This window comes from Motacilla alba, chromosome 15 (genome assembly GCF_015832195.1).
Source record: "Motacilla alba alba isolate MOTALB_02 chromosome 15, Motacilla_alba_V1.0_pri, whole genome shotgun sequence".
Taxonomy (NCBI): Eukaryota; Metazoa; Chordata; class Aves; order Passeriformes; family Motacillidae; genus Motacilla; species Motacilla alba.
Window position 1 is genome coordinate 7,027,762 of NC_052030.1, and position 25,360 is coordinate 7,053,121.

A 25,360-nucleotide genomic window follows, 5' to 3' on the forward strand; every position below is an offset into this window, starting at 1 on the left:
GGTACAGGAATTTCTCTCCTCATCATTTTAACTGGCTAAGTTAGAACGAAGATTACATTTCTGCATTGTTCTATTTTGTACACTCAAACTCCTCAGGCTGATAAATTCAGGCCAAGGAATTGTGTTTCTTCCCTGATGAGTTCAACTTACCGAGAAAAAGAAAATATAATGGAAATACAAACACAATGAAGTTTAGCTATGTGAAAAATCAATACACAATAACGTTGTCCTTCAAAATAAGATTTTTTTTTCCCTTAAAGGTGGCTCCACAGCATATTCAGGATCCCAACACAAAAATTACTGTCGAAAATTGAAGAGAAAATGGTAACTCTTTTGAAGCAGAAACAACATGGGGCCCTTTAGCAAAAATAGTTTATTGCACAAAACTTTTAAAGGAATCCCTATGCACATAATTTTTATAATCAACATGCTTTGTATGATCATAAACATTAATTGTACATAGTGTAACTCCCCCAGCCCCTGGGTTATCCATTTTTCAAGAACATGGAATTATTAACTTCTATCTTTACAAATACAGCCTAAGCAGACATTACTGAATGTCATACATGAAACAGAACCATTCCATTTACAATATCCAGAACATCTTTCCCTCTCCTAGAAATCTGTGCATCTGTATTGGAAATGAGGCTGCCCAAGACCCAAGTGTTGCTCATTAGCAGGAGGCAGAGTGATCAGAAGATAGCTGATGAGCATTAGTAATTCCTCTGGACAGCAATTGCTTTCACAGGAAAATACTTAAAGGCTCTGATCACAGCAAGTCACATGCAGCTATTCCCACTGTCCCCACGAAGTTAATAAAATGTACATCACAAGCTTCTGCATCACCAGGAGTGAATCTGTCCTCTTTAAGGTAAATTTATATTGGTAATACCACCTGTCCCCAGCACACCTTTGATGTTGTCACAGCTAACACTAAAATAGCTGTGCCACTGCAGTTCTGTCCCCTGAGGAGGAATGTATAATCCATGACAATATGAACACTAGAACATTCATCCTGGACATTACTTTACACGGGTGAAAGTCCCATAGATTTCTGCTAGGATATTGCCTGAATAAACAGTATGGGATCAGATCCTCCCGCTGCATGAGTGGATAGGGAGCTCAGCTGATCCCAATACAGTGCACAAATATTTCCAAGAAATCTGGAAGACAGCAGAATGGAGCATTATGCAATATTCAGCAATGCCAGAGACTCAGTAACATTTTATTCTATTGTAGGGTTTGCTGGTCTCGGTTGTGATATTTTTTTTAAATGCACAGTTATTCAAGAGCCCTCAAAAACTCAACAGCATCTTTAAAAAAAATGCTGCACCATCTACCAGCTTTCAGCACTGGGGAACACTCTCACATTGCAGTGACATTTCTCCTTCATTAACTAGATTTGGTTTAGTACGTAGCAACCACTGAAGAAACACAGAAAATACATTCTATTGCAGTGCTTGAAAAGGTAAAATAAAATTTTAAGAGATTATTTTTCAGATTCTCCTGATTATTTGGCAGTGCTGTGACAGGCAGAGGGGAGACAATTTTCATTCCTACAGCTGAGTTATTTTATTGCCTAGACAGCAGTGACCTGAAGCTTTGTAGACTGAGCACGCTCAGCCTCAGGGTGAGGCTTTTTAATAAAGCAGCAACTATTTCTCTGGGTCATTAAAATCATAGTTGATGAGCTTCAAAGAAATGGCCTTGCCTTTATCACACACTGAATGCTCCTTCTAGAAGACCTCCCAAAGACTTCTGTAACTTCACTTAGTACCTCACCAGATTTAGACCCTCTAAAGTCTCACTGTCCTTCATTTAAGTAAATGACACGGTGTTTGTAGAAAAAGCACATGGTGAATGTAACAGGACAGTACCCAGTGTCCAGGTACTGCCAGCAGCAGCTGGGCCAGTGCAGGAATCTAATCCACAACAGCTCCCTCATCTTGGAAAGGGAAACACACATCTAAGGCTACTTGATTGTGCAAGCTCAGATGTCTTCAGGAGCTAGTGAGAAACTGCAGCAGGATGCAGAATGGACACAAAAAGGAGAGCTGACATTCAGAACAACTAGGAAAGTTTCTAAAAATTCTGGCTTCTTTGATACCAGATAAAACCTTTATCAATACAACCACTGCTGAACTAACAGATTAGAACATGGTGGATTCTGAACTGTAGGCAATGTATGTAATAAAGCGAACAGCAACATTAATGCTGCACAAGTAGTATTTTAAATCCTGGACATTTGGTAGTTTCTTGAACTGAATATATTATTCATTACAGTTTGTTGTTTTTTTTTTCTTTAACAATACTGTGGTTTGTTTTTTTCCTTCTTTGAGCTTAATATACAGGCAACTTCAAGAACATGACAACAGCGAGATAATTAGTACCATTTACTCTACAAAGCAGACTGCAGCAGTGTGCAGACATGTCTTAAGCTAGTTTGTAAAGCTTTTCATTTTGAATTGTTTGGTAAATCCATCTGATGGGCATCTAATGCCACATCAATGCATTTCTTCCTTTACCAGTTGCAAAACCTTGACTGTCAGCATCACTTGACTTTGATCCCAATAAAATCTAAGTTAAAATCCAGTAGCTGCAGGGCATGAAATCATTCAGTAAAAACACTTATAGTGCAAAGTGTTCAACTGGACTAGAGCTTGAAGTGAAATCAGACTATGGATAAATATAAGTGGGTTTGGGAGTTTTGTTTGGTTATTTTTCGCCTTACTGCTAAACAAAATGCAATATCCTTCCCCCTCCTCTGCAACAACCAAACCCAAAAACAGCGACAGCCTCTTTGGAAAAATACATGAACTAGAATTTTTTTCCCCCAGCCTTTGAATCCACTTGTACTTAATAGATTTTTTTTTTTTTTTTGGTGAACGCCAAACTACAGTGGATATAATTGACTTGTTTTAAGGACAAAAACATTCTAGTACATGAGTAACCACTAAATCTTCCAAATACCCTAACACTGAATTTTAGAGCTTGTCACTGCACTATGAGCCACATGGAGCAACGGGACCAAAGATGAAGGACACTGAAGTGAGCTGCTTTAAAAATAACTTAGTCAAGGTGCTCTGCAGAGGGACTGCCACAGTACCAACACTTCCATTCACCCTGGACACCTTGGAATAGAAGGTGCAAAAAGTAGAGGGAGTGTGTGGGAGAAGATAAAGCTATTAAAAAAAATAATTTTATAGGCATTATAATTATGTCTTTTAAAGTAAAAATAATTACATATCTAAAAGCTCTGGCTTTAGGGGCTCATTTCCCTAAGCCATTTGTACAGTATGTCAAAGAAGAGCAAACTTAAACGTAACATTAAAACAAGGACAGTAACAAAACCCCTCATTGTAGCCTTAACTTACAGTATATAAGCATATTAAACCAGATATTCAAAGTCAGAAAATTATGATTTTTTTCTTATGTATATATATATATATATATATTTTACACACGTACTTTTAAATGGGTGTCTACTTCAAAACTTGAAATAAAAAGGTGCAAAGTATTTGTGCAGTGAAGCAAAGCTCACTACTGGCCTGTGACTGTAAGAGAAAAACATCAGCAAACGTGCCAGGCAAATCTGCCAAAGATACCAACTGCTCTGTGTTGCTTGTCTTTACAGTCTTGTTTCTTCTGCTATAGGTCAGAGGTCATCTTCAAAACTGGAAATGGTTTACAATAACTTATTGTCCTTCAAATACAGATATTTATAATCTGAATTTCAAGAGTAAGAGATTATAGGAGGGACAAGAGAATACTCAAGCAGAGCCAGTTCTCAACCACTGCTAATGGCTGAACATGAGAACCTATTTTTCTCTGTAGTTTGGCTACAATCCAAGATGAGGGAAAAATACATCCTACTCCCACAAATTAAAAAAAAAACACAACCAAACAAGAAAACCTAGATGTTACATAATTAACAGTAATTCCTTAACAAACTCACCCAGATTGAACAATTACATACTTGAAACCAGATGCTCCTCTTGACCTCATTTTAAATCTTCATCTCAATCTCTTACTAAACCCTCAAATGAGCTAGATTCACCACTTGGCAGTACCCAACATGACAGAATTGTTTCAAACAAACCCTTAGAATAGCACATTCTGCATTTACTATTCCATCAGTTTCTCAAATCAGTGCCCTTTGCTTCTAAAGGCAAAAGCACAACTCTGAACACCATTTAAAAAAATGAAATAAATAATTTTTATAAAGATTTGTTTATATTCTTAAAGCAATAGGAAGAAAGACAACTGATGAGGAGGTTATAGTGTCAAAGCTTCCTTGTCACTAACACTACAATTCTCTTTCTTTTCATCTGCAGTAGGAGTCTCCTGCTGGTCTGATGCAGTTGTAGGACTTGTAGACGTAAGGTCCATTAACTTGCCCTCAATCTGAGTCCATGAAGACATTGATTCATGTACTGTAATGGTGTGTTCCTCCATCTGGCGCTGAAGACTGTCCATTTCTTGCCTTTGAATGTATTGAGAACAAAAAAAGCAAAAATTAGCAAGCAGAAAACTGCTAAATGCAAGACCAAAAAATTACTTTTCTGATTCTTGATACCTACTCCAAGACTACCTAAGATATAGCTGTATACAAGAGAAAGAAATCTACAAGAAGCTTAGGAACTGTCTTAAGAGCAAAACAAATATAATGTGCTTAATTTAAAAATATTAATAGCTGGTTTTGATTTTTTCTGCGGTGTACAATTCAGGATGGACATTTTATTTAGTTTACTGTAAAGTATTCTTTCACTATGGCAATGACCATATAAGCAAGCACTTACAAAGACAGAACATTCTACTGTCCTAAATATAGTCTCAATAAATAATTAATTTTACAAATCCTTTTTTCCTCATGGTGGCAGCTGGCTTCCTGAAAACATTTTTAAGATTCCTTAATGTGGTTTAAAACAACAGGCCATACTTCAGTTGCCGAAGACAGCTGTTCAGATTCTTTAGAGGCTCCTTGCTCACAGCTGTTGGTTTCAGCAGCTCTTCCAGCAAGGCAGCAGGCACTGGACAATCAGGAATCTTGACTGGAGTCACTGGATTGGAAGAGTTATTCTCGCCTTTCAGTTCTTTCCTCTGGTAAAAGGAAAAAAAAGGAGTCAGAAACACAATTTTATTTCATCAATATAACTTTTCCCACCTAGAAAGAGTCTCTGATCGCGCTACTGGTGCACATCTGCACTGAGGAGCAGGAATCACAGGCACATTCATGTTAGGTTATTTAAGAGCATTAGCAGAGAACTTTCCTGTACTTTACAAAAAGTGTTCTTTCTATTTAAATACCTTCTTCATCTTGCCATGCTTCAGGTCCAACTTCAGCTGCTGGTTTTGCTGCAGCAGTGACTTCATGCTGTTCTTCAGTTCAGTCACTTTAGCCTGCAGCATGAACTTATCCTTCTGAGTCACTGACAGGTCTTCCCTCACCATCTCCAACTCAGTCTTGATGTTCTAAATGGGAAGAGAATCAATGTGATGTAGAGAAACAGCACGAAAGTTCCAGCCAACTAATGTTTTTATAATCTTTTCAGTTTCCAGAGGAAACTAGAAGAAAAAAAAACAGCAACACTATATGAAACTGTTTGCTGTTTGAAACAAATTTGCCAGATTTGGCAAATGGCAGAAAATCAGAGGTTAGGTTAAAAGAAAGTCAGTAGCCTATTTTAATGGCATAGAAGTTGAAGAGCTACAAAGGTAACAGTACAGTCAAAATAAAAATTCAGAAAAAAGTGTAAGTATGCTTTTAAAAAATAAAAATATAGTTTTAATTATCCCCCTACAGCAATCAAAGTTTCCATCCATCAGAATTGGCTCGATTAAATACCTGCAAGACAACTTGTATCCCTTCTAACTCCTTGTGGCTGCGCTGTTCAGTCATGTCCAGCTGCTGCTTAAGTGTTTCAATTTCTCTTTCTTTTCGTTCTACTTCCCACTTCAGGTCTTCCACCTTCCAGGGGAAAAAAAATATATAATTGGAATTATCTACAGGTGCAATCAACCACAAAATCCGAAATATATTCTTATGTCTCATGAAAATCTTCTTAAGAAAACCTAGCAAAACTTTATTAAATATGCTGAAATAAAGGCAAAGTCATACCATGCAATAGAAATACAGATAAACACAGTAAGTGTTCATTTTTTACCTCTTGGCTTACTAGAGGCTGTTCACTAAGTTTGTCATCCAGGTTTTTCTGCAGAACTTGGAGCTGAGATGTGGCTTCTGCCAGCTCTTGCTGGAACTGAGATACCTCCTGGGAATGTTTTTCATCCTCTACCCTGCACAGCAAGATTAACAGACACAGCAGTTACTCAATCTGCTCTTTAAAACAAGAACCTCACTGGGTTAGCCAGTTAACTATAAATGACATGACTGTGCATGGAACCTGGTTAATCACAGCTTTGACTGAGGGCTTTGCCAACACATTCACAGAGCAAGTGTTAAATCACAAGAAGATTTTATGAAAGATATGTATAAATATTAAATATTGAAAAAAAATTTATGAGATTCTTGAGCACCGGTAATAGTCCAATTACAAACAACAGATTATGCAGGAAGAAAAAAAACAAACCAAAAAACAAAACCCTGTCAGCAATTTTGCTTTGTTTCTGGAGGAACAGAGTTAGGCTTATATCCATTTTCATGTAGGTCTGATAGTTTCTTATAATTTAAGAAAAAATTTTATATATGAGCAAACTGAATTTTGATACACTGTGGAACATAATCCATAATCAAATTAATTCTCTATGTAGTTCCTCAGGGATGTAAAAGAAAAGAATAATAGTATATATATATATATATATATATATATATATATATATATATATATATATATGCAATGTGAAGTAGTAGAAGTGTGTGGTCAAAGAGAAAAAAAAGCAGATAGTGAAGCCTAAAAACAGTGTACCTCAGGCCTAACTGAATTATAAAGAGAGACAAATGCAAGTATTTGCTCAGAGTCCAAACAAGCATCCATGGTCAGGTTCTGCTGAGGAACATTCAACATCCCAAAGGGGCAAACCCAAAAATTCACTGATGTATGGCTTTTTGAGAGGATTTGTTGTAATTACTGTTCTATTTGAGACATTTACTTACTGCAGCTTGTCCACCTCAGCCTGCAGGGCCTGGACCAGCAGCTCTTTGGCGTGGAGCTCCTTCTTGATCTCACTGAGCTCCAGCATCGCTGCCCGGTGGTGTCGCCGGTTATGGGCTGCATCTGCTTTGGCTGCTGCTTCCTAACAGGACAAAAAGATGCAGTTTTACTTTGTTTTTTCTCTGCAGGTGAATCATAAAGGGAGCTTAACACAGGACACAACAGAGGAGCCATCAGGTGATCTTTCAGCCACTGGCCATCCTGACAGACCTCTGGAGGAAGCAGGATGTTACAAAACATAGATTTCATTTCAATATACTTTTAAAATACCTTTAAATTGCTTTGTAAGTAAATAAAAGATGAGCCATTACCTGCTTCTGAAGGGCTTTAACTTTTAACTTTTCCTTCTCTAGGGAAGCCTGTAAAGCTTGAATGAGTTGTTGCATTTGCTGATCCTCTTCCTCTTTCCGCTTTAAGACTGCCTGAACCTGTAACAAATCACAAAAACAAATGCACACTTTGTGTGGGCTCACTGGAAGTAGAGGAAATATAAACACAAGCCAACACAGGGATTGCAGAACAACTCTCTGCTGTTCATTGATTACTCTCCACACAGTACCTTCAGCCTTACAAGTAGCTATGGTTAATGGCAGCTCATTGCCTATGTCCACATGAATGTATTGGAATAAAAATTATTTATCTCAATGAATCCATATGTAACACATGTGGATTTGGTATGCTCCAACTAACTACACTTTATTGCAAATATTGTAGTGCAATTTTATTAATTCTTTTTCTAAAGAAAACTCTTTTTAGTGCCAAGTCCCACTTCTGATCTCTTGTCCAACCCCCATATTGATCCTGCTATGCAACACGCGGGGGACCCAGAACTGAAGAAAATGCACCAGCTTTGTATCATCCAAGCCAACTCCCTTCTGAAGTTATTGCATCAAGAAGTCAAATACCTGTAGATTCAGTTGTACCAAGTCTGCCTCTCTTTTTGCTAGTGCTGTTTCGAGGATATTATTGTGTTCCCGCAAAGCAGCGTTGGACTGGCTGAGACCTGTAAGTTTTCCACGTTCATGTTCCAGTTCAAGGGCCAACTTCTTATTCATGTCTTCTAAACGTTTTATCTTCTTCCTGAAGCCTCTAGATTCCTGAAGCTATAGTCAAAGAAAAACAAACACAACAAATCAACACACAACTCAAACAAACATAACCAGCTTTGTGCTACTATTATAAAAAACTGTGAGTTAAACTCATTAAATATCTTGTTTGGGAGTGGGATTTCTTTTTTTTTTTTTTTTTTTATTTTTTAAATGAACATTAAAAAATAAGTTCACTTTGGTATTTTTTTCCTGTTGGAAGACTAAAATGCTTGCCAGAAAGAATCCAGGAGTACTGTTCAGGTGCAGATCCAGAGCAGTTGATATATATAATTTTTTTGTGCCACTCTACAACTGAACACCATCACCTGGCCCCCAGCGTCACTGGGGATCTATGACTCCCAGCAGTTCCAAAAGCGAATGGTTTATGTATCCTCACTGTCTCATGACCAGACACAGCTGATATCTACTACAGGAACTACTCTTCTCTCTCATCCTCTTTCCCTATAGGACAATGACTCATGAAACCACAAAGAACAAACACAAGGCAACAAAATTTGCGCGTACCACTGACATGATGTTTCCTATCCATGATTCTGATTTTCTCCACCATTGGAATAAAATTTTGGTACTAAAATTTTTCCCCGTCTCATAGGCACTGTTTACTGTCATATGCCCATCTACCAAGCAAATTCAAGCAATCACCTCATCCTCAAGTTCCAGCACTTTCTCTCTGTATTCTTCAAGCTCCTGGCTGGTCAGTGAAATCACTTCTTGCAACTCTTTTTCCAGCATCAACTTACTGCCACTCAGAGCTCGCAGTTCTGTCTTCAGAGCTTGAATCTTCTCCTAAAGACAAAGGGGTCAACGTGATTAGTGCATCACCCATCTTCAGGAGTCACTTCTGCTTTGGCTAAAAAGCCTGCTTCTCTAGCAAATATGAAACAAGGTGCTAGTGTTTAATTTAAAGGTCTTGCTCAGAGTTTTCCACCTCTGCATCCAGCTACTGCTGTAGGTGTATTTGATATCTTGCTCCATTGGTTCAAGAAATTGGAGCTTGCCTTAGTAAATTAGTTTTCTTGTTACAGGCCTAACATATATAAATAAGCTATGGCTACCTTGAAAAACTTTTAGCTGTCTATGAGAAAAAAGCAGTAAGAGCTAAAATCTTGGAAAACTTTCAGATACTAACCCTTAAAAAAAAATTAACAATTCCACCAAAAAAACCAACCAACAATAAAAATTTAATCAGTAAATCTAGCTTGCCAAATCACCTCTCAAACATAAAGAAGTTCTCAGTGTTCAGAACCCTGACATCATGCTCTTATTTAGCTTTATTTTCCAAATATTTTCATCACTTCAGGGTGAAATAGTATTCCAAGACTTATAGCTCTGTCTTTGTACAAATGGACATCTGTCAAAGGACATCTGCATACCTGAGCAATCTGGTCATTCCCACCATCAGTAATTTGTGCTTTTAGTTTGCTCAGCTCTGCCTCAGCAGATTCCTTTGCAGTAAGAGATTCCTGCAGCCTCCGACTGAGAATGCTGACTGCATTCTCATAGGCTTTGTGCTTTGCTTTCATCTCTTTCTGAGCACTCGTCAGGTCTGACCCGAGACGCTTCATTTTCTGTTTCTGCTCTGTAATGGCCCTGGTGTGAAAGGAAAACACCAAGTAAAAACAAAAGCTGCTTGACAAATAGTACTACAAGATTAATTTTTCACATGACCCAACAAAACCCAACATCTGAAAGCCAAATACGAAAACCAAATGCTGTAGTTCTTTTGTCTGTACTAGAAGAACACTTACTTTTTTGCTTCTTCTTGCATTTGTTCTACTTGTTGTTTTAATGCCTGATTTGCCTCAGCAAGAGATTCCATTTGTTCCTTATCAAACTGCAAAGACTTAACAGGAAAGAAAAGAAGACCCATGAGTGTAAAAACAAAAGCATGTTTGCTGTGTATGTTTGATTATAAAAGAAAAATAATGAAATTTCAAAATTACTTCCATCTCTAAATATAAATTGCTCTCCAGTCCCCAACATTCTCTTTCCCTTTTATTTTCTCTTTAACTCTTTCCTTTGAAGCTACCACTGTTAACACATATGAAGAGTGTTTGGATCTTGTTCTCAGATGGAGCTCACTGTAGGACCAAGGAACCTGCTTCCACATCAGTCTTCTACCACTCCTGTAGTGCTTCTCCCCACTGACTTACATGAGATGTTAGTAAGCAGTCATGCATTTACAGAATTTTGGTAGGTATATGTTGAAATGTCTAGACTATTTTAAATATATAACCAAGAACATTAACTTGCAGGTGGCCATTCTGTTTCTTTGCAAAGTTAACAGACACAGCAGTGTATCCTGGATGTACACTCTCCAAAGCCTTACACCTTCCATACCTGTAGGCGTGTTTCCATATCATCTCGTTCTTTCTGCACTGACTGCAGATGATTTTCTAGTTCCACCATCTGCTGGTGAACCTGAGACACTTCCTTCTGTAGTTTTGAATGCTCAGATTCGAGTGACTGTTTCTCAACTTGGATTCTCAGCAGCTCTTGTTTTATCTCCTTCAGCTCCGAGTCCAGCCGCTTCTTTGTAGCTTTCAGCTCACTGATGAGCTGGTCCTTGGAACTCGCATCTCTTCGATAAGCTTCCACCATGACCTTGCACACAAGAGTTTCAAGAGGACAATGTCACCTCCGTTTCAGCTTTGCAAATTTTTTACTAATTTACTAGAAAGTATTTACTGATATTCTTTTAGGTTGGGGGGGTGGAGGTGTCATGCAAACCAGCACCAGCTTTTGTAAGATATTTACTCTGGTTCAAAGGCTTGATATCAAATAACAGTTCATATTAGCAGTTTATTAAATGAAAACCTCAGTGTCCTCTGCAGTAAGGGATACTCTTCTTCATGTTCTTTATGGAAACTGCATTATGTGCCACTTTTAAAAACCAAAGTGATTGTAAAAAAATTACCCATCCTATGCACATAATTAGGAATTTTGCCATGAGAAGAGGGCTTAACTATGACTGACAGTTTAAACAGCCTTCCCAAACTTAAATACAACAAGCTAAAACAAACTTTGACATTGGATTAATAAGCAATCAAGCAGCAAATTAATGGTGCCACCTTATAAATAAGACACATATATGTGCAACACCAATGACATATCCATTTCAAATTACTGTTTCAGAACTGTGTAAATTCAGAATAAAATTTGCAGTAAACCACTTATTTACCATCTAATTACTGAAGCAACTATTATTTTTCAAAACCGCAAGGAAATGACAACACTTGAAGATTTCCATGAGTGCTTTTGCAAAAGCAAACCTAATCAACAAATCAAAGACAGATTTTCTATGGTGGATCACCTGGCAAAGGCCAAAGCCCTATCAAAGCATGCATTTGTTGGTGGATCAGCTTTCACATTAGTTACAGATAGAAATTCAACTGAAAGTCATACATTTTCTGTATTTTAATGTCACAAAGTTCTGTGACACAAAAAATAGATCTAAATACCCTCAAAACCTTCCCAGAAGTACATGCCTTCACTGTAAAAAAAAAGGTGTATTCTTTGGGTTAATGTATCTGAAATTTCTTTGGTTTTACTTACCTTCTCCTTCAGGAACTGTTCCTTCACTTTTTGAAGCTGTTTTTTGAGGCTGGCATTTTCTTGTTGCAGATTTTCCACCTGCCAGAGGGGAAAAAAGCAAACATTGCTTTATGTGCCAAATGTCATATTATACCTGATTTCTTCGGTGAGCTTATCTGTCTGATTTGTAACAATTACCTAATCTAACAAGGATCCTGTTTCTGACTAAGTATCTCATTGGTTAGATAACACAACATTTTATACAGAAATACACTCACTAGGTCACCACACTGCGAACTACATTACTGCACAACAAAGATGTTTGACCCACAGTGCCACAGAAAAGAGCACACTACAAGTTACTACCCAAACTGTGACCTGTACTCCAAATTCTTGTGTTTTAAAACTGGTAAGATTTCAGAAAGATCATTACCTGGCTTGATTTGACTGCCATTTCTTGCTTCAGCTGCTCCAAGATTTGTGATGTTACCTCTGTACCTTCTCCAAGGCGTGTTGCCCCTTCATCAAGTTGCTCTTTACTTGCTTTTGCTGCCTGCAGAGCCACCTCCAACACAATCTTTTCGTTCTGCAAATACTGGATGGTGTCATCCTTAGAAGCAGCATCACTCTGGAGCTCTTCTAGCCTGGCCTTCAGTTCATCATACTGTGTTTGCAGGTCATCCAGGGACTGCTCTTTGGTGTGTAGTGTCTCCTGGGTTAGAGTCAATTGCTTCATCAGGTCGAGGTGTTCTTGCTGCAAGGATTCAAGCTGCAGATCTCGCTGATGCAAAGTCAACTTGACCTGACAGGAAATATTTTAAAATTAAATTAATACAAAACAAAGATTAACTTTGCAAAAGCACTCTAATAAAAATCAAGTATTATATTTAATATTTCAGCCTGTAGGAGAAAATAGCAGAAGGTGAAAATATTTTTCAACTTTCCTAGGCCACTTGTATTTGCTCTGTTAATTGTATCAACTGCCTTGTTACCTTATAGGCTAAGCAATCACCAGAATGACAAACCTAAAATGTTCATAATATTCACTGTATTCGAAAGTTTTACTTGAAAAATGTGTCCACAGCAAATTCAGGTAAATTCAGCATTATTAATACCATATCATTACATGGAATATAGTACTGAGCTATCACACATTTCATGTCACTGCAGCCCTTGACATGCTGCCAGCATAAGGTTACAAGTTTAAAGCTGGGCTCTGTGAGTGTAAATGTATGTAATGATATCCTGACTGCCTAACAACTTTGAACATGGATCTGTGGTTTTTGTCTATGCTTACAATAATCACATACTGAATTCACAAAAAAACCCCAGCATCTGGCAAGACAGTAGTTACGAAATTTTTAAAAAGTATTATTACTGACATGGTTGGAAAAAAGGCCTTTTCACCTGGAACAGAACGATTTTAGTATGCACTTCATTTTTGCAGCAATCTTTCAGGTTTCAAAAAGAAGTTTGGAGGTCAGCATCTATTTACTATTGCTTTTTCTGCCAAACCAGTATTTCCCTTGGAATTCCTGGGAAGTTGATTAAGAACAGTCTACCTGTTCCAATTCTTGCTCCAATGTTGCTGCAGAATCAGCCATTTTCTGGAGCTGTTCTTTCTCATCCTCAAACTCCTCTAGTTTTCTCTGCAAGTCTTCTTCCACCATGGTTTTAGCCTCCTGGATCTGCATGAAGGCAGCTTCCTGATCTAACATGTCAGCCTGCATAGAAAAAGCATGGAATCAACTTCTACAGTGTCAATGGAGGGGAAGGAGTGGGAAAAAAATAGGAAAAGAGAAGTAAATTATCAAGAAAATTTGTAGAGGAAAAACACAACAATAATTCTGATGTCTGCCTTACACACCTGTATGCTTTTACTGAAGTCACTCATTCCTATACTTAAAACACCCTGGAGTAATAGTGAATGTCTTGCATACTTGTGACAATATGAATTCCTATTAATTAACACCTTGTCCTTTCTCAGTTGATGAGCAAGACATGAAGAAAAAGAATCTTTATTAAAATGAAGCTGTCTGGGAAAATTCCAAACCAAAAGGGATTCCTTGGACACTGTAGCTACTCAGGAAACAGTCCTGTCATTTATACAAGCTGTCAGTAACACTGCAGATGGGTGCTTCCACTAACCTGCTGCTTTACTTTCCTCTGAGACTCAGAAGCAGAAATGTCACTGAAAATCAGGGGATTTTAAGGTTCTAAGAGCTTTGGAAGTGACTGTACTGCACTTTAGATTTTACCCAACTTTTCTTACTGGAGGGAAGGAAGGGCAAACCTGATTACTGAGCAATTTCACACACTTAAAAAGCACATTACTGGTTTAGATTAACTTCCAATTAAGTTTCCTCTTGAACAAGTTCATGGATGGGCAAAGGACAACATTTACATTTGCCTTCAAAGTTCAATTAAAAACAAATACCAGAACTGAAAATGCAAGTATCACCTTTGAATGGGAAATATATGGCCTTGTTCCCTCTAATTGTTCATAATGCCATACAAATTTATTTGCTCTGAAATATTTACTGCTTTTATAATGCAGGGTTTGAACCAATTAATACGAATTCTATGTTACTTTGCCAGAATAACCTTGATTTTGCAAAACATAAATACACAACCTAGGCAGAACATAACTCATGAATATCATCTACAGCCATACCTCAATATTTTGTAGTTGTGCTGCAATACGTTCCTTTTCTTTAATGGACCTGTGCTGGGTTTCAGTCAGCTGCTGAGACAGGGCCACATTCTCTAGTTTGAGATGTTCCAACATCCCTGCTTGAGTCATCTGCCCAGCCTAAAGGAAGGAAAAGAAAATCACAGATAATACCAACAAGAATTTAAGAGTTTAAAGGGGAAAAAAAAAAACCCAAAACATGTTGAAACTGTGTGTGCCTTATTTCAGCTATTATTTTCATGGCATTGGTACAGTCAGGCCACTGCAGAAGGCCACTAGGTTGTCCTGTGGATAGAACTGACAAAAAAGAGATTCTCAGTTCTCCCATATGCAATAAATCACAATACCTGTATATTGGCCATCTCACTCTGCAGCCTGACACGGGCCTCCTGTGCCAGGACCAGCTGCTGCTGGTACCACTGCCTCACATTTTGGAGAGATGTGATTTCTGTTTCAGATGCCTTCAGCTTGTTGGTCAGTGTGGTCCGTTCCAGCTGCACCTTCTGAAGCTGGGTCTGCAAGGAAGCCAACTGCTGTCGCAGGTCATGAACTAGGAAAACAAAAATAAAGAACTTGGACTAACACACCCCATTGTGCTATTTTTATGCACACTTTTCCAAGGATTATTGCTGTATTTGTAATTTTATCTATTTTTCCTTAATTGTTGAACAAAAGCACATATGCCTAATTATAGAAAGATTGGCTTTTCCTGCCAAAGTGCTCGAATCCAAAGTACCAGGTCATAAGCAGAATAAAATTAAACTAAATGAATCACTTCTGTAAGCATTCACAGTTCCTTAGAGGCAGAAAATATGAACTAACTAAACATCAGGAAGTAGGTGTCCTGGCACATAGAGTCATCATTACAAATCAGCATTTGTACAATTTTCCAAAAAAACAACTAGGCCACTGTCTGGACTAAATATTTATGCCTCCCTCTCCAGGCTGACAGTGGCAGCTTGCAAACTGTGACACTTCTGTGACACAAAATCAAAACCAAACACCTTAAAATTGAGACCATTTTATTAATAAACACAAGTTTAAATTTCTTCTCCTTGGACTTCATAATCAAGTTGGAATAAAATGATTTATGGAACAACACATTTTAAAGACTGACATTTTCATCATCCCACCTGTACTGTCTCTGGTGAGAACATTTTTTTGCATATCTTCAACCTTCTGCAGGAGTCTCTGGTACTGCTCCTCTGCTAACTGCAAATCATTGTTTGAAGAAGCCAAACTGGCATTCTTTGCTTCCAAGGCATTTTGCAGATCAGCCATTGCTCGTTCCAGATCCCAGCAAGACTGCTTTAATGTGGCCACTTCTGAGCTCAGGGATTCCTGCTTCTGCTGGCTGTTTTGGCTGTGCTCCATCTGTGCCTGAAGCTTCATGTTCAAAGCTGCAAGTTGGGCTTGTAGCTCAGTCTTCTCTTTGAGAGCCTGAATGTGTCCAGAAAATCAAAATGCAGGAGTCTCATGAGAAAATATATTGGTGGCTGACTAAAAAAGATGCCCAGCAAAGTGGCTTTGATAAGGCAAAGACCAAAGGACCAATGCTCTGGAGCTGAGATTCCCCATCTCTGTCCTCATCTCAACCCATGAGCCTCTCATTGTCATTTCTTCTCTTCCCTGGCCAGCTGAGGAGGAGAGGGACTGGCAGCTTTGGTGGACACCCGGCATCCAGCCAGGGTCAGCCCACCGTGGCATTCTTTTAAAGTACCTCATTCAACAATGTTTTTACAAAACACAACTCCACAAGTAATAACCAAGAGGTTCTTGAAAATTAATTAAAATCTTATTTTGATTTGCTGAATACAGAATTCCAAATTCATTTTCTACCTGATTGGCTTCTAGTGAGAGTGCTTCTAGTTGCCCTTCAAGTCTCATCTTCTCCTTCATAACCTGCAGCACCTCGTCATGAGTTCCTGCGATAGAGCTTTCCATAGAAACACTGGAGACAGAGACAGCACAAGCACAGTTACAGGGTTAGAATACAACACTTGTCTAGTTGAAGAAAAGTGGCTCTGAAATTAAGAGGTACTCAGAATCCATGTGGCTCAAACTGCAGGACATTTTTTCCGGTTTATGAGAGATTCAGAACACAGTGTAACAACCTCTGATAATAAGAGAAAGAAATCATATTCCTGCTAAGGTTTTATACTTTAGCTTCCTGTACTTGCAGCAACTAGAATCTAGTGTGGCACCATATATTCGTTATTTTTCAGAACTGCAATCACTGACTTCATCATATTCTGTATTTACAGATCTCATTTTAAGCAGACAACTGGACATGATGGGATCACAAAACCTTCACGGTTATTCTCATAACTGTCTGCTTTAATGTGCCTGAAAAATGCCATCAGCTGCTGCAAAAGAAGGAATAACAGGTATTTGGCATAAGGGATTCCTTATGCTGATTCCTTGCTGTACAGCCAAGGCATCTGGAGAAAAAGATCTTTTCTCATTACCATAAGAAATAAATCTAAGCCAGAATAATAATCAACAACTGATTGTACACCTCAACATATTTGGGCACGACACTTTATTCCAATAAAGTGGGGGGAAGTAATTTCAAAAGTAGGACATATAAAATATGCATCTGCAGACAACTGATAAAAAGCACACATTGTTAAGGGCTTCACCAGTTATGCACTTGCTTTCTGAATCAGTTTAATACCTGTCATATACACATAAGCTTGGGAAACTAAATCTCATTCTCAAAGGGCTGAAGAGGATAAGATATCTAGGACAAGACTCTTGGCATTCCTTAACTATGTGAGGTCTGAAAGGTACATGCAGAGATGAGGAAAAAGACAATACTAAATATCATTGAGACAGTCAAGTCTGTACTTTCAGATTGATAGACAAAGGCTCATGAGTGACTCGGTGAATGAAGTCCTTCTATACAGACAGAAACAACTGTGTGCAGTACATTTAACAGAGCCAGTGGCAAAAATATCTTTCTCCAAAGATATACTTAGTAAATAGGTACTCAAGTGAAGTGACCTCTCAGATTCTTTTAGAATTTGTAAGCTACTAACAGACTCAATAGCAGTGTAAGTTAAAACTGGATCTAAAGTTAGTAAGAAAGAAAAGCAATAGGCTGCCTATTCCAAGAAAATACCATTAACTAACAATAGATATTCTTACCTGCTGGAAATACTGTCTCTCCTGCTCCGTACCTCTCCATTAACTTCTTGCTCTTGGGCCTGATGCTCCACTGCTGCAGCCTGCAGCACCTCACTGATGGAAGGAAATTGCCCCATTGCTTCAGGATGTATCTTCTGGCCATTTATTGTATATGGAGTGTCCTGTTTGCCCTCTGCATTCTGCAAACTGCTATAAAGCCCTTTCCCTGACACGCTGCTGTAGGTAGAGCTGTCGCTCTCATTTCCATCCAGCCTCATTCCCACTTCACTCCCGTCAATCTCTGAAATGCTGTCTCCTGCCAAGGAGGAATTCTCTACTCGATCATCCACGTCAGAGGGCAGACTGATCTCAGACACAACTGATGTTGGGCCACTTCTGCTTTGCATCAGAGCCCCCCCAGGTAAGTCAGTAGCCACAGAATTCCCAGTAGCATTTCGAGCATCTGAATCTTCAGTTCTGTAGTCAGCCAAGGACCGGATCTTGCTGGCCTTAGATTTTGAGCTTCTTCTTTCTTTTGAGGATGCTGGAAGTCCCAGGCTACCCAGCTTTGGCCCCCTGGGGACGCTGGTCCGCAAAAAGGAGTATTCTTTTGTCATTGCTACAGTGCTGGCTCTTGGCAGGATTTCTGGATTTAACATCAGCTCAGGATCCAGGGTGCTGGAGGGACGGGTTTTGGATGTAGACTGACTCGACTAAAAGAAGCAAAGAGTCAACAATAAATTCCAGAATGTTAGCTTTGAAATAGCATCAAAGACTTATTTTGCTGTAACTAAAGATATAAAGCTCTACACTTTTACACTGATATTAAACATACGTCCTTTCATAAACAAGGTAAATTATACCAGCAATGAACCCTATCAAGCTTCAGTATATAGATGTTGAAAATGTTAATGTGAGACTCCAAAAGGCAACTGAAAAATATAGGCAAAATTGAACATTTAGGCTACTCTAAGTTTGGTGTCTGTTTTTCCCTCCCCTATTTTAAGTAGCACAAAATGGTACATTACTGATGAGGTAACAGAACCAAATTTTGCCTGTCCAGAAGACAAAAATGCTTTCTCTCATTTGAGAAAACTACTGAATGTTTTAATTCAGGGAATAGAAATGGTAAAATTTTCAAGCTTCTCAACAAAACACAATCTAGAAGATGTGTTGTGAAGCACTCACTCTTTCTTGGTGTCTCTTCACTCGGTACTGTTTGAGCTGTTCTTCCAGACGCCTTCTTGCCTGAAGTCTGATTTGTTCTTCATTTTCCAGTGGCAGTGAAGACTCTACTGAGCCTGTAAGGGAAAGGCATCTTCACAGTCAAACAGAAAACTCCAACGCAGATAAAAGGGATGCAAAAGATAAAAGCCCCTTCTACCATCAGCAACATGCTTCATGCTTAAGCAAGGAACAAAAGGAAAGCCCACTGACATGCACCTCAAATGACCCTCTTCAAATACATCCTTGTGTAAGCACTGATAAAGCCTGTGGACTTCCACTGCTCAATTTGCAAATGCTATAGTTCCTCCACAGATGGAGGAGATGACAAGAGATTATACAACAAGAAAAAAATGTTGCTGTCACTTAATCTCACCTGTCCTGCATTTCTGACAGTACTAAAATTGTAAAACTAAGCAAGACCTACACAGTCCACTCATTCCCTACAAATAGTGGAAAATGGTTCCCTAGATATATTTTCTTACCTTTTATTAACTGACATTAAACCTTAACTCACATTAAACCTTTCCTGTAGTATAGTAAGACTTTTAGAAACCATAATATAAAGACTTTCCCTTCTTCCCTGCTTCATTGTTCTTCTCTCCTTTCCTTTTTTTCTTAGCTTAAAATCACCTGGTTCTGCTGTTCTTTTTTTTTAATGTCACCTGTTACTTCTAATAATCAAGAAGATTAGAATAGCTTCAGCCCCAGAAAGCGTGAATTCCCCTCCAGTGAAGAGCCAGTTTTAAATGGTAAGGCACGTGCCTTAGCTGTAGCAGAGGGTGGTTTACTGAAAGAAAATGAATTGAAGTTCTAAGTAAAAGTTTACTGCAAAAATGAAGTTTAGTTCAAGCTTAAATGATGTTACAGAAGTCCAGAGCCAGGCTCAGAGTATAAAGCTTTATGCAGCAAGAGAAAGCAGGGGCACCATCATAAACAGATGCTTACACAATTCAGTTTCTTGCATTGGAAGACTTAGTTTGAGAGACTGCAAAGCTTCTTTTCTAAGAGCTATGCCCTCAGCACTAGTTCCCTGAGACTTCCTTAGGCTGTCATGGAAACCAGTCACACCTGGGGATGACTCTTCACCCTGCTCACTGCTGGTAGGATCAAAAGATCCAGGAGAGTCAAGGCAGAGCGACTCTGGCCCATTCTGGCAGGCATCCACTTTGCTGTTTATCTCCAGACTTCCCTCTTCATTTGGCACTTCGTTGATGTTATTACTGTTAGCTGGAAAAGAAAGTTTTACTGAGCTACAACTTCAAGCCACTTAATTCATCTTCACAGCTGCACCCAAATACAATGCCAGCACTACTGCCTCTACATTGTATGAATACAGAAACTGCTACTGACAGCAACTGGCAGGAGACATTTCAGAGAGGATTTCTGATTCTTTACTTTAAAAGACCAGAACAAGTACTTTTCATTTGCTTTATTATGTTGCCCTCAAGCAGGACCTCAAAAGTCATCATAAAACATATCTTCAAAACTTCACAGAGGTTTTTAAATCTTGTTAAGTTTAGAAGCATGAAAGACCAAGTGTAAGGAACTCTGAGGGGCAATCTACTACAAGTAAGCCTCAGCAGCTGCAGGCCTGTGCTGAATGATTCAGCTCTTTGATGTGCAGCTGGGCACTGGGGAGAAAGCATCCACCATCCTGATTTCCAGCCTGGCCCAAGCAGTTTCTCAATTTTAAACTGAGCTTACGTTTTTTCAAATAGGATATATTCATCAAAAGCACAGTAGCAAAGCTCATATGTATCAGATAAACCAACCAATTAAAATGCACTTCAAGAACCACTTCAACACCAGTTTTATGCCCACTTACTAGTATTTTTCTTTTCCAGCAGGAAAAATGCATATTCAAAACCAGATAAACATTTCACAGGTTTATACTCTGGATTTCTCATTTTATTTCACTTGGCTGGGGACTACTAACATTTATGAACCTGCTGTTGCAAAGAAAACATGTATCTAACTTTAAATTAATTGTTGTATATATCAAATGAACAGAGCACTGAAACAGCCACTGCCTTTCTGTTCATTCCCACACCATGTTATCACTGAATTAACTGCAACCCACTGGAATAATATGCAAGATTTAATTTTTTTTCCTAAATATGGTGGGAAATATTTGACACTTATGATCACAAAGTATTTGCAAGTGCAAAAATCAAGTTCCCACCTCTGCAGTGCATCTTCCCTCAAGCCAGCTCAGTGAGAACCAGCATAGAGGAAACTGAATGAGGAAACTGAATTTGGGTAGATATACAAAGCTTTCAGACTTAGGCTGCCAAAACTCCTCAGCTCTAAGATTAGAATAAAATACTTCTGAGAATCTTATTTGTCATGCAGACAATATTTCAGGCCATTTAGCCTTAATCACTTCTCTGATTTAGATCATCATGTCACAAAAACAGTTGCAGACATGATGGAAGGGGTGAGTTCAACAAGGATGTAAAGGAGGACAGAAGGAAAGACTGCTTTTTAATGACTAACATTTTAAAACTAGAATATTAGCAAAACTGAATTTGAAATAGGTGTCAATGCTAAGAATAGCCACAAGAAGCCAAAAATAAGATTACAGGTCATACATTCAGAAATACTGTTTCTGCCCATCTCAGAAACTGCATCAGGTTTACACTTTATTCACATTTTTTCTTCCCAGCAGTGAGTGGTACACATATACCAAATGGATGCTGGAGCAAAATTCTGGAGGAATGGTTTCCTGTCAACTTCCTGAGGCCAGGAGACACTCAATATCTAAACACTCCTTGAACTAAAGTAATTTAAAGGCAGTAGTGTTAATACAGATGCAGTCTTTTTAGAACAATGGGCAAGAAGATGCAATTAGAATAAAAACAGTAGAAAGACACACTATCTATTTGTAAGTCACAATTTGATTGTCCAACACAGGAGATGACAGGAATGTGTGATCTCCAGCTTCAGAAAAGATGAACGAATCATCACCTAACTACACTCTGCCACTCTGATAACAGGCAGAGTAAGAAAAGCAAATAAAGTGTCAGGGCCTCCTCTGCTGCCTGTGGCATGGTGACAAACCTGTGCTACCAGAAGGCCCCAGCCTCACCACGTCACCCCCTTCACATAAGGAACCACTGTGGTTTTGTGTATCTAGGCAGCCACAATGTACACACCTCTCCACCCAGCCACCCCCACATCTTATACACCAACATATCCTCAGGCTCCTGCCAGGAAAACATGGAGATTTCAATTCAGGGCAGGGAAAATACTTTCACAATGAAAGCAGTTAAATACCGGAATGGGCAGGGAGGCTGATGAACCTCCCTCTACAGACACTTTCAGAATTCAACAGGACATGGGCCTGAGCAACCTGATCTTGCTCCAGAACTAGGTGTGCTCAGTGCAGCAGGTTGGACTAGATAACCTGCACAGCTCACTTCCAACTCAAGTTTGATTCTATAATCTACTCAGATACTGGACTCTAAACAGTTTCTCGTAAACAGCTGCATGATTATTTTATTATAGAGCTTGTCTGTGCATAAAAATTACTTTGAGATAAACTGGAAAGTACATGCCAGCATCTCTCTTTCATAAAGGGAAGCAGAGTCAGACGTTTTGGGTTTTGCCTAAGTGATTTAATTCATTAGGAAGATTTCTTCTGCCAGAATAAAGTACTCCAGTCACAAGCTTACTCTGGAACAGTCATTTCAGAACTGATCGTTCTGGAGAGTTTCAGGTGTACACTCTTGGAAACATTATCTGAAGGCAGGCTGACACCCTGAACAATAAATACTCACCTGACAGCTGATAGTATTTAAGTTAATAGTTTTGTTTTGCTTTCAAAAGAACAAGTTCTACAGCTTAAAAAAAACAGTTTTACATGCACAAAGAGCCATAGACTTCACCAAACTTGCTTAAAACTGCTGTACAAAAAATTCCTGACCCCAAGGAAAAACTTCACCTGAACAATAACACAGATGATTATATATAGCCTGGGTAAGATAGGAAATTATTTGGTGCATATTAAATAACTTACTGTTAATTTCATCTGTAGTAACTAGCTGTGACTTGGTTTTACAATCTGAAAGTTCTTCGGAGCTGCTGGGAGCCCCATTACTGCTTCTGCTCTCCAAGTGAACATCCTGCTGGACAGATGAGGAGTCCATGGTAAAAATGATCCAGATCCCTGGAAAGTTCTTCTTCTCAACAATTTGCCACCAAGTGAACTACCAAGTCCTGTTTCTCTCCATCAGCAAGAACAGCATCAAGGTGTCACCAAGAGCACAGCTCTGAGCTGTCGAGCTGTTGGTGTGCAGCAGGCAGCTGCTAACTCCACATCACGGGAACAGCTTGCAGCCAAAGTCGTAATCACCAAGGAGCTGCATCCTCTAGAAACAAAATGTAGTGAATTTACAAACATTTACTAGAGCTCTGAAAATATGAGTTAAAAATAAAGTAGTGCCCACAGACAGAACCAGGACATGCGGTAACAACAGAGACAATGAAATACAACCAAGTATCCAGATCTGGGGATAAAAAGTGATCTGTTTATGCTCACTATTTTAGTACCACTGATACACTGCAAAAGGATGCAGAAGGATTTAGGCAAGACAGCTGATTTAGAATCATTGTCCCTTTTAATGGAAAGATCTCTTTGGCCTGTGCTTTAAGAATAAAGCCAGTAACAGACTAGTATTCGCCTCTGTAAATTACAGTATATATATGCAAACATGCTATATATTTAATTTCAAGGAATGTGTTTCAATATATCTTGTTAAAATGAAGTATGGAATTCAGATTTAACTTTTTAAAAATTAAATTACATCATTACTGTTTACTTGTCTACAGAATAACAAGTATGAATCACTGTACAGACTCTGAACTACTCATTACAGCACAAGCTGGCAGTCAGAACATGGCCTGGACTGCAGCTCAACATTGCCTTCTCCTGTGACCAGCCAAGAAAAGCATTTCCAAACACAGTTTATGGAATTTGCAAATGATTCTTCAGGTATTCAGATCTAACTTCTGAATACTTAATCTAACCTCTGGGAGGAAGGGGGGGGTGAGGGGGCTGTGGTTTTGGAGAATGTCTAATCAGGAATATTTTGACTGCATTTTTACATGAACACAAACATTTTTGACAACATTCCTTCCATATCACCAGGGAGCACTTGTGTAACTGCTACTATGCCACACTGCCCTGGTCACCCTGCAACACCATCATCACCTCCAAAATGTTACTGAAGCAGCAAGCAGCTCAGGATACATAGGAAAACACGGTTATGTAGGTGATCCTTGCAGAGGTGAGCTGTGAAGGAGCAGAAACCTGCAGCACCTTTCCACCAAACAAAAAAAAATTAATACCTTCACTGTGATTTGTTACTAATTTTAAAAGATTTTCAGTATAATAAAGCTTTCAATAAAACTCCTATTAGTGCTACTGTACTGTAGCCGATAGATGCTATGTGACAGGTTACCAAGAGGAACCACAGACAAAAGGCAAGCAAGATTCTGGCTCCTCACACCTTGTCAAAATCCAGCCAACACGAGATGATTTGTTTTTCTTATCATAAAATGCGTTTAAATGATAAAGGTGATGAAGAATGGCTTTCTCTTGTACCGCCCATTCCCAATATTAAACGGAAGAGTATTCTGGCCTCCGAGTCCTTTTGTATCCCTGTGCTGCGCACAAGCAGACACACACACACACATAAATGTAGGCATGCCACGGGAACACAGCAATAAGCCCATATGGAAAGAGCTGTATAAAAGTCACCGATTTTGCTTAAAACACGAACAGTCAGGACCACAGCGGGTCCCGGTCACAGACCGGGAGGCACCGGCAGACACGGCCGCGGGGTCTCTGGGCCGGGCACGTCCCTGGGAGCCAGAAGAAGCAGCGGGAGGCCCGGGGCCGCAGCTCATGGAGCCGAGCCGAGCCGAGCCGAGCCGGGCCGGGCCGGGCGGTTCCCCGGTCCCCCGGGCAGCCCCGAGCACCCCGCGGCCTGCAGCGGCCCCCACACCCCCGCCCCGAGCCGCCCCCGCCGCCCCCATCCCGGCCAGCCCCCGCAGACCTGAGGCCGCCCGCCCGGCGCCGGCTCCTGCCCGAGACGTGGCGCTGCCTGCGCCGGGAAGGGGCGGGCGGGGCGGTGCAGCGCGGTTCTCCCTCCGCCGCCGGCCCGGCGCTGCCGCCGCTGCCGAGCGCGGGCCCGCGGGCCCCACGGTTCTGCCGCCCGCGCGCCGCCGGCCGCGGCCCCCGCCGGGCACAGTCGCGGCCGAGGCCCGGGCGCTCCGGGGCGGCCGCGGGGCCGCCGGGCCCGTGCAGAAGCGGCGGCTTTTCCAGACGGACCCTTCCGGCAGCGCACGGAGGGCAGGGAGGCACGGAGGGGGAGCGGCTCTCGGGCCGGGCCGCCTCAGCGCCCGCCCCGGGCTGTGCCGGGGCACTCTGAGGGGCGGGGAAGTGACCGGCCGCTCCGTTGGGACCCTGGGGCCGGCAGCCATGTGAATACATT

At 40.0% G+C, this 25,360-nt stretch overlaps 1 protein-coding gene across 4 annotated transcripts; it reads right to left on the reverse strand.

The window, feature by feature from the left end:
* Positions 1-355: 355 nt before the first annotated feature.
* Positions 356-25,213, reverse strand: GOLGA3 (golgin A3). 4 transcript variants are annotated; one of them, XM_038152525.1, is made up of 24 exons: positions 24,923-25,212; positions 22,882-23,233; positions 19,932-20,090; positions 18,825-18,937; positions 17,658-18,349; positions 16,347-16,458; positions 15,641-15,947; positions 14,855-15,057; positions 14,490-14,627; positions 13,378-13,539; positions 12,249-12,617; positions 11,837-11,914; positions 10,622-10,885; positions 10,030-10,124; positions 9,655-9,871; positions 8,924-9,067; positions 8,078-8,275; positions 7,484-7,600; positions 7,115-7,254; positions 6,165-6,297; positions 5,846-5,968; positions 5,308-5,472; positions 4,940-5,100; positions 356-4,483 (listed from the first exon to the last, which is right to left on the reverse strand). In XM_038152525.1, the coding sequence occupies exons 2-24, from the start codon at positions 23,009-23,011 to the stop codon at positions 4,276-4,278; spliced, it is 4,428 nt and encodes a 1,475-aa protein (XP_038008453.1). In that variant the 5' UTR covers positions 23,012-23,233; positions 24,923-25,212; the 3' UTR covers positions 356-4,275. The 4 variants fall into 4 exon arrangements, with proteins under 4 accessions (XP_038008453.1, XP_038008454.1, XP_038008452.1 ...); XM_038152523.1 differs by having other exon boundaries at positions 4,276-4,483; positions 19,809-20,090; positions 24,923-25,213; XM_038152526.1 differs by lacking the exon at positions 19,932-20,090.
* Positions 25,214-25,360: the final 147 nt, after the last annotated feature.

What these genes read in the sequence shown, in the direction of transcription:
- GOLGA3 (XM_038152524.1), bottom strand. Translation starts at nt 23,011, where the DNA reads ATGGACTCCTCATCTGTCCAGCAGGATGTTCACTTGGAGAGCAGAAGC. An exon ending in TACTACAGATGAAATTAACA is followed by an intron (nt 20,091 to 22,881) that starts GTAAGTTATTTA and finishes TTTCTTTTCCAG; the next exon opens with CTAACAGTAATAACATCAAC. An exon ending in TGGTACAACTGAATCTACAG is followed by an intron (nt 7,601 to 8,077) that starts GTATTTGACTTC and finishes GATTTGTTACAG; the next exon opens with GTTCAGGCAGTCTTAAAGCG.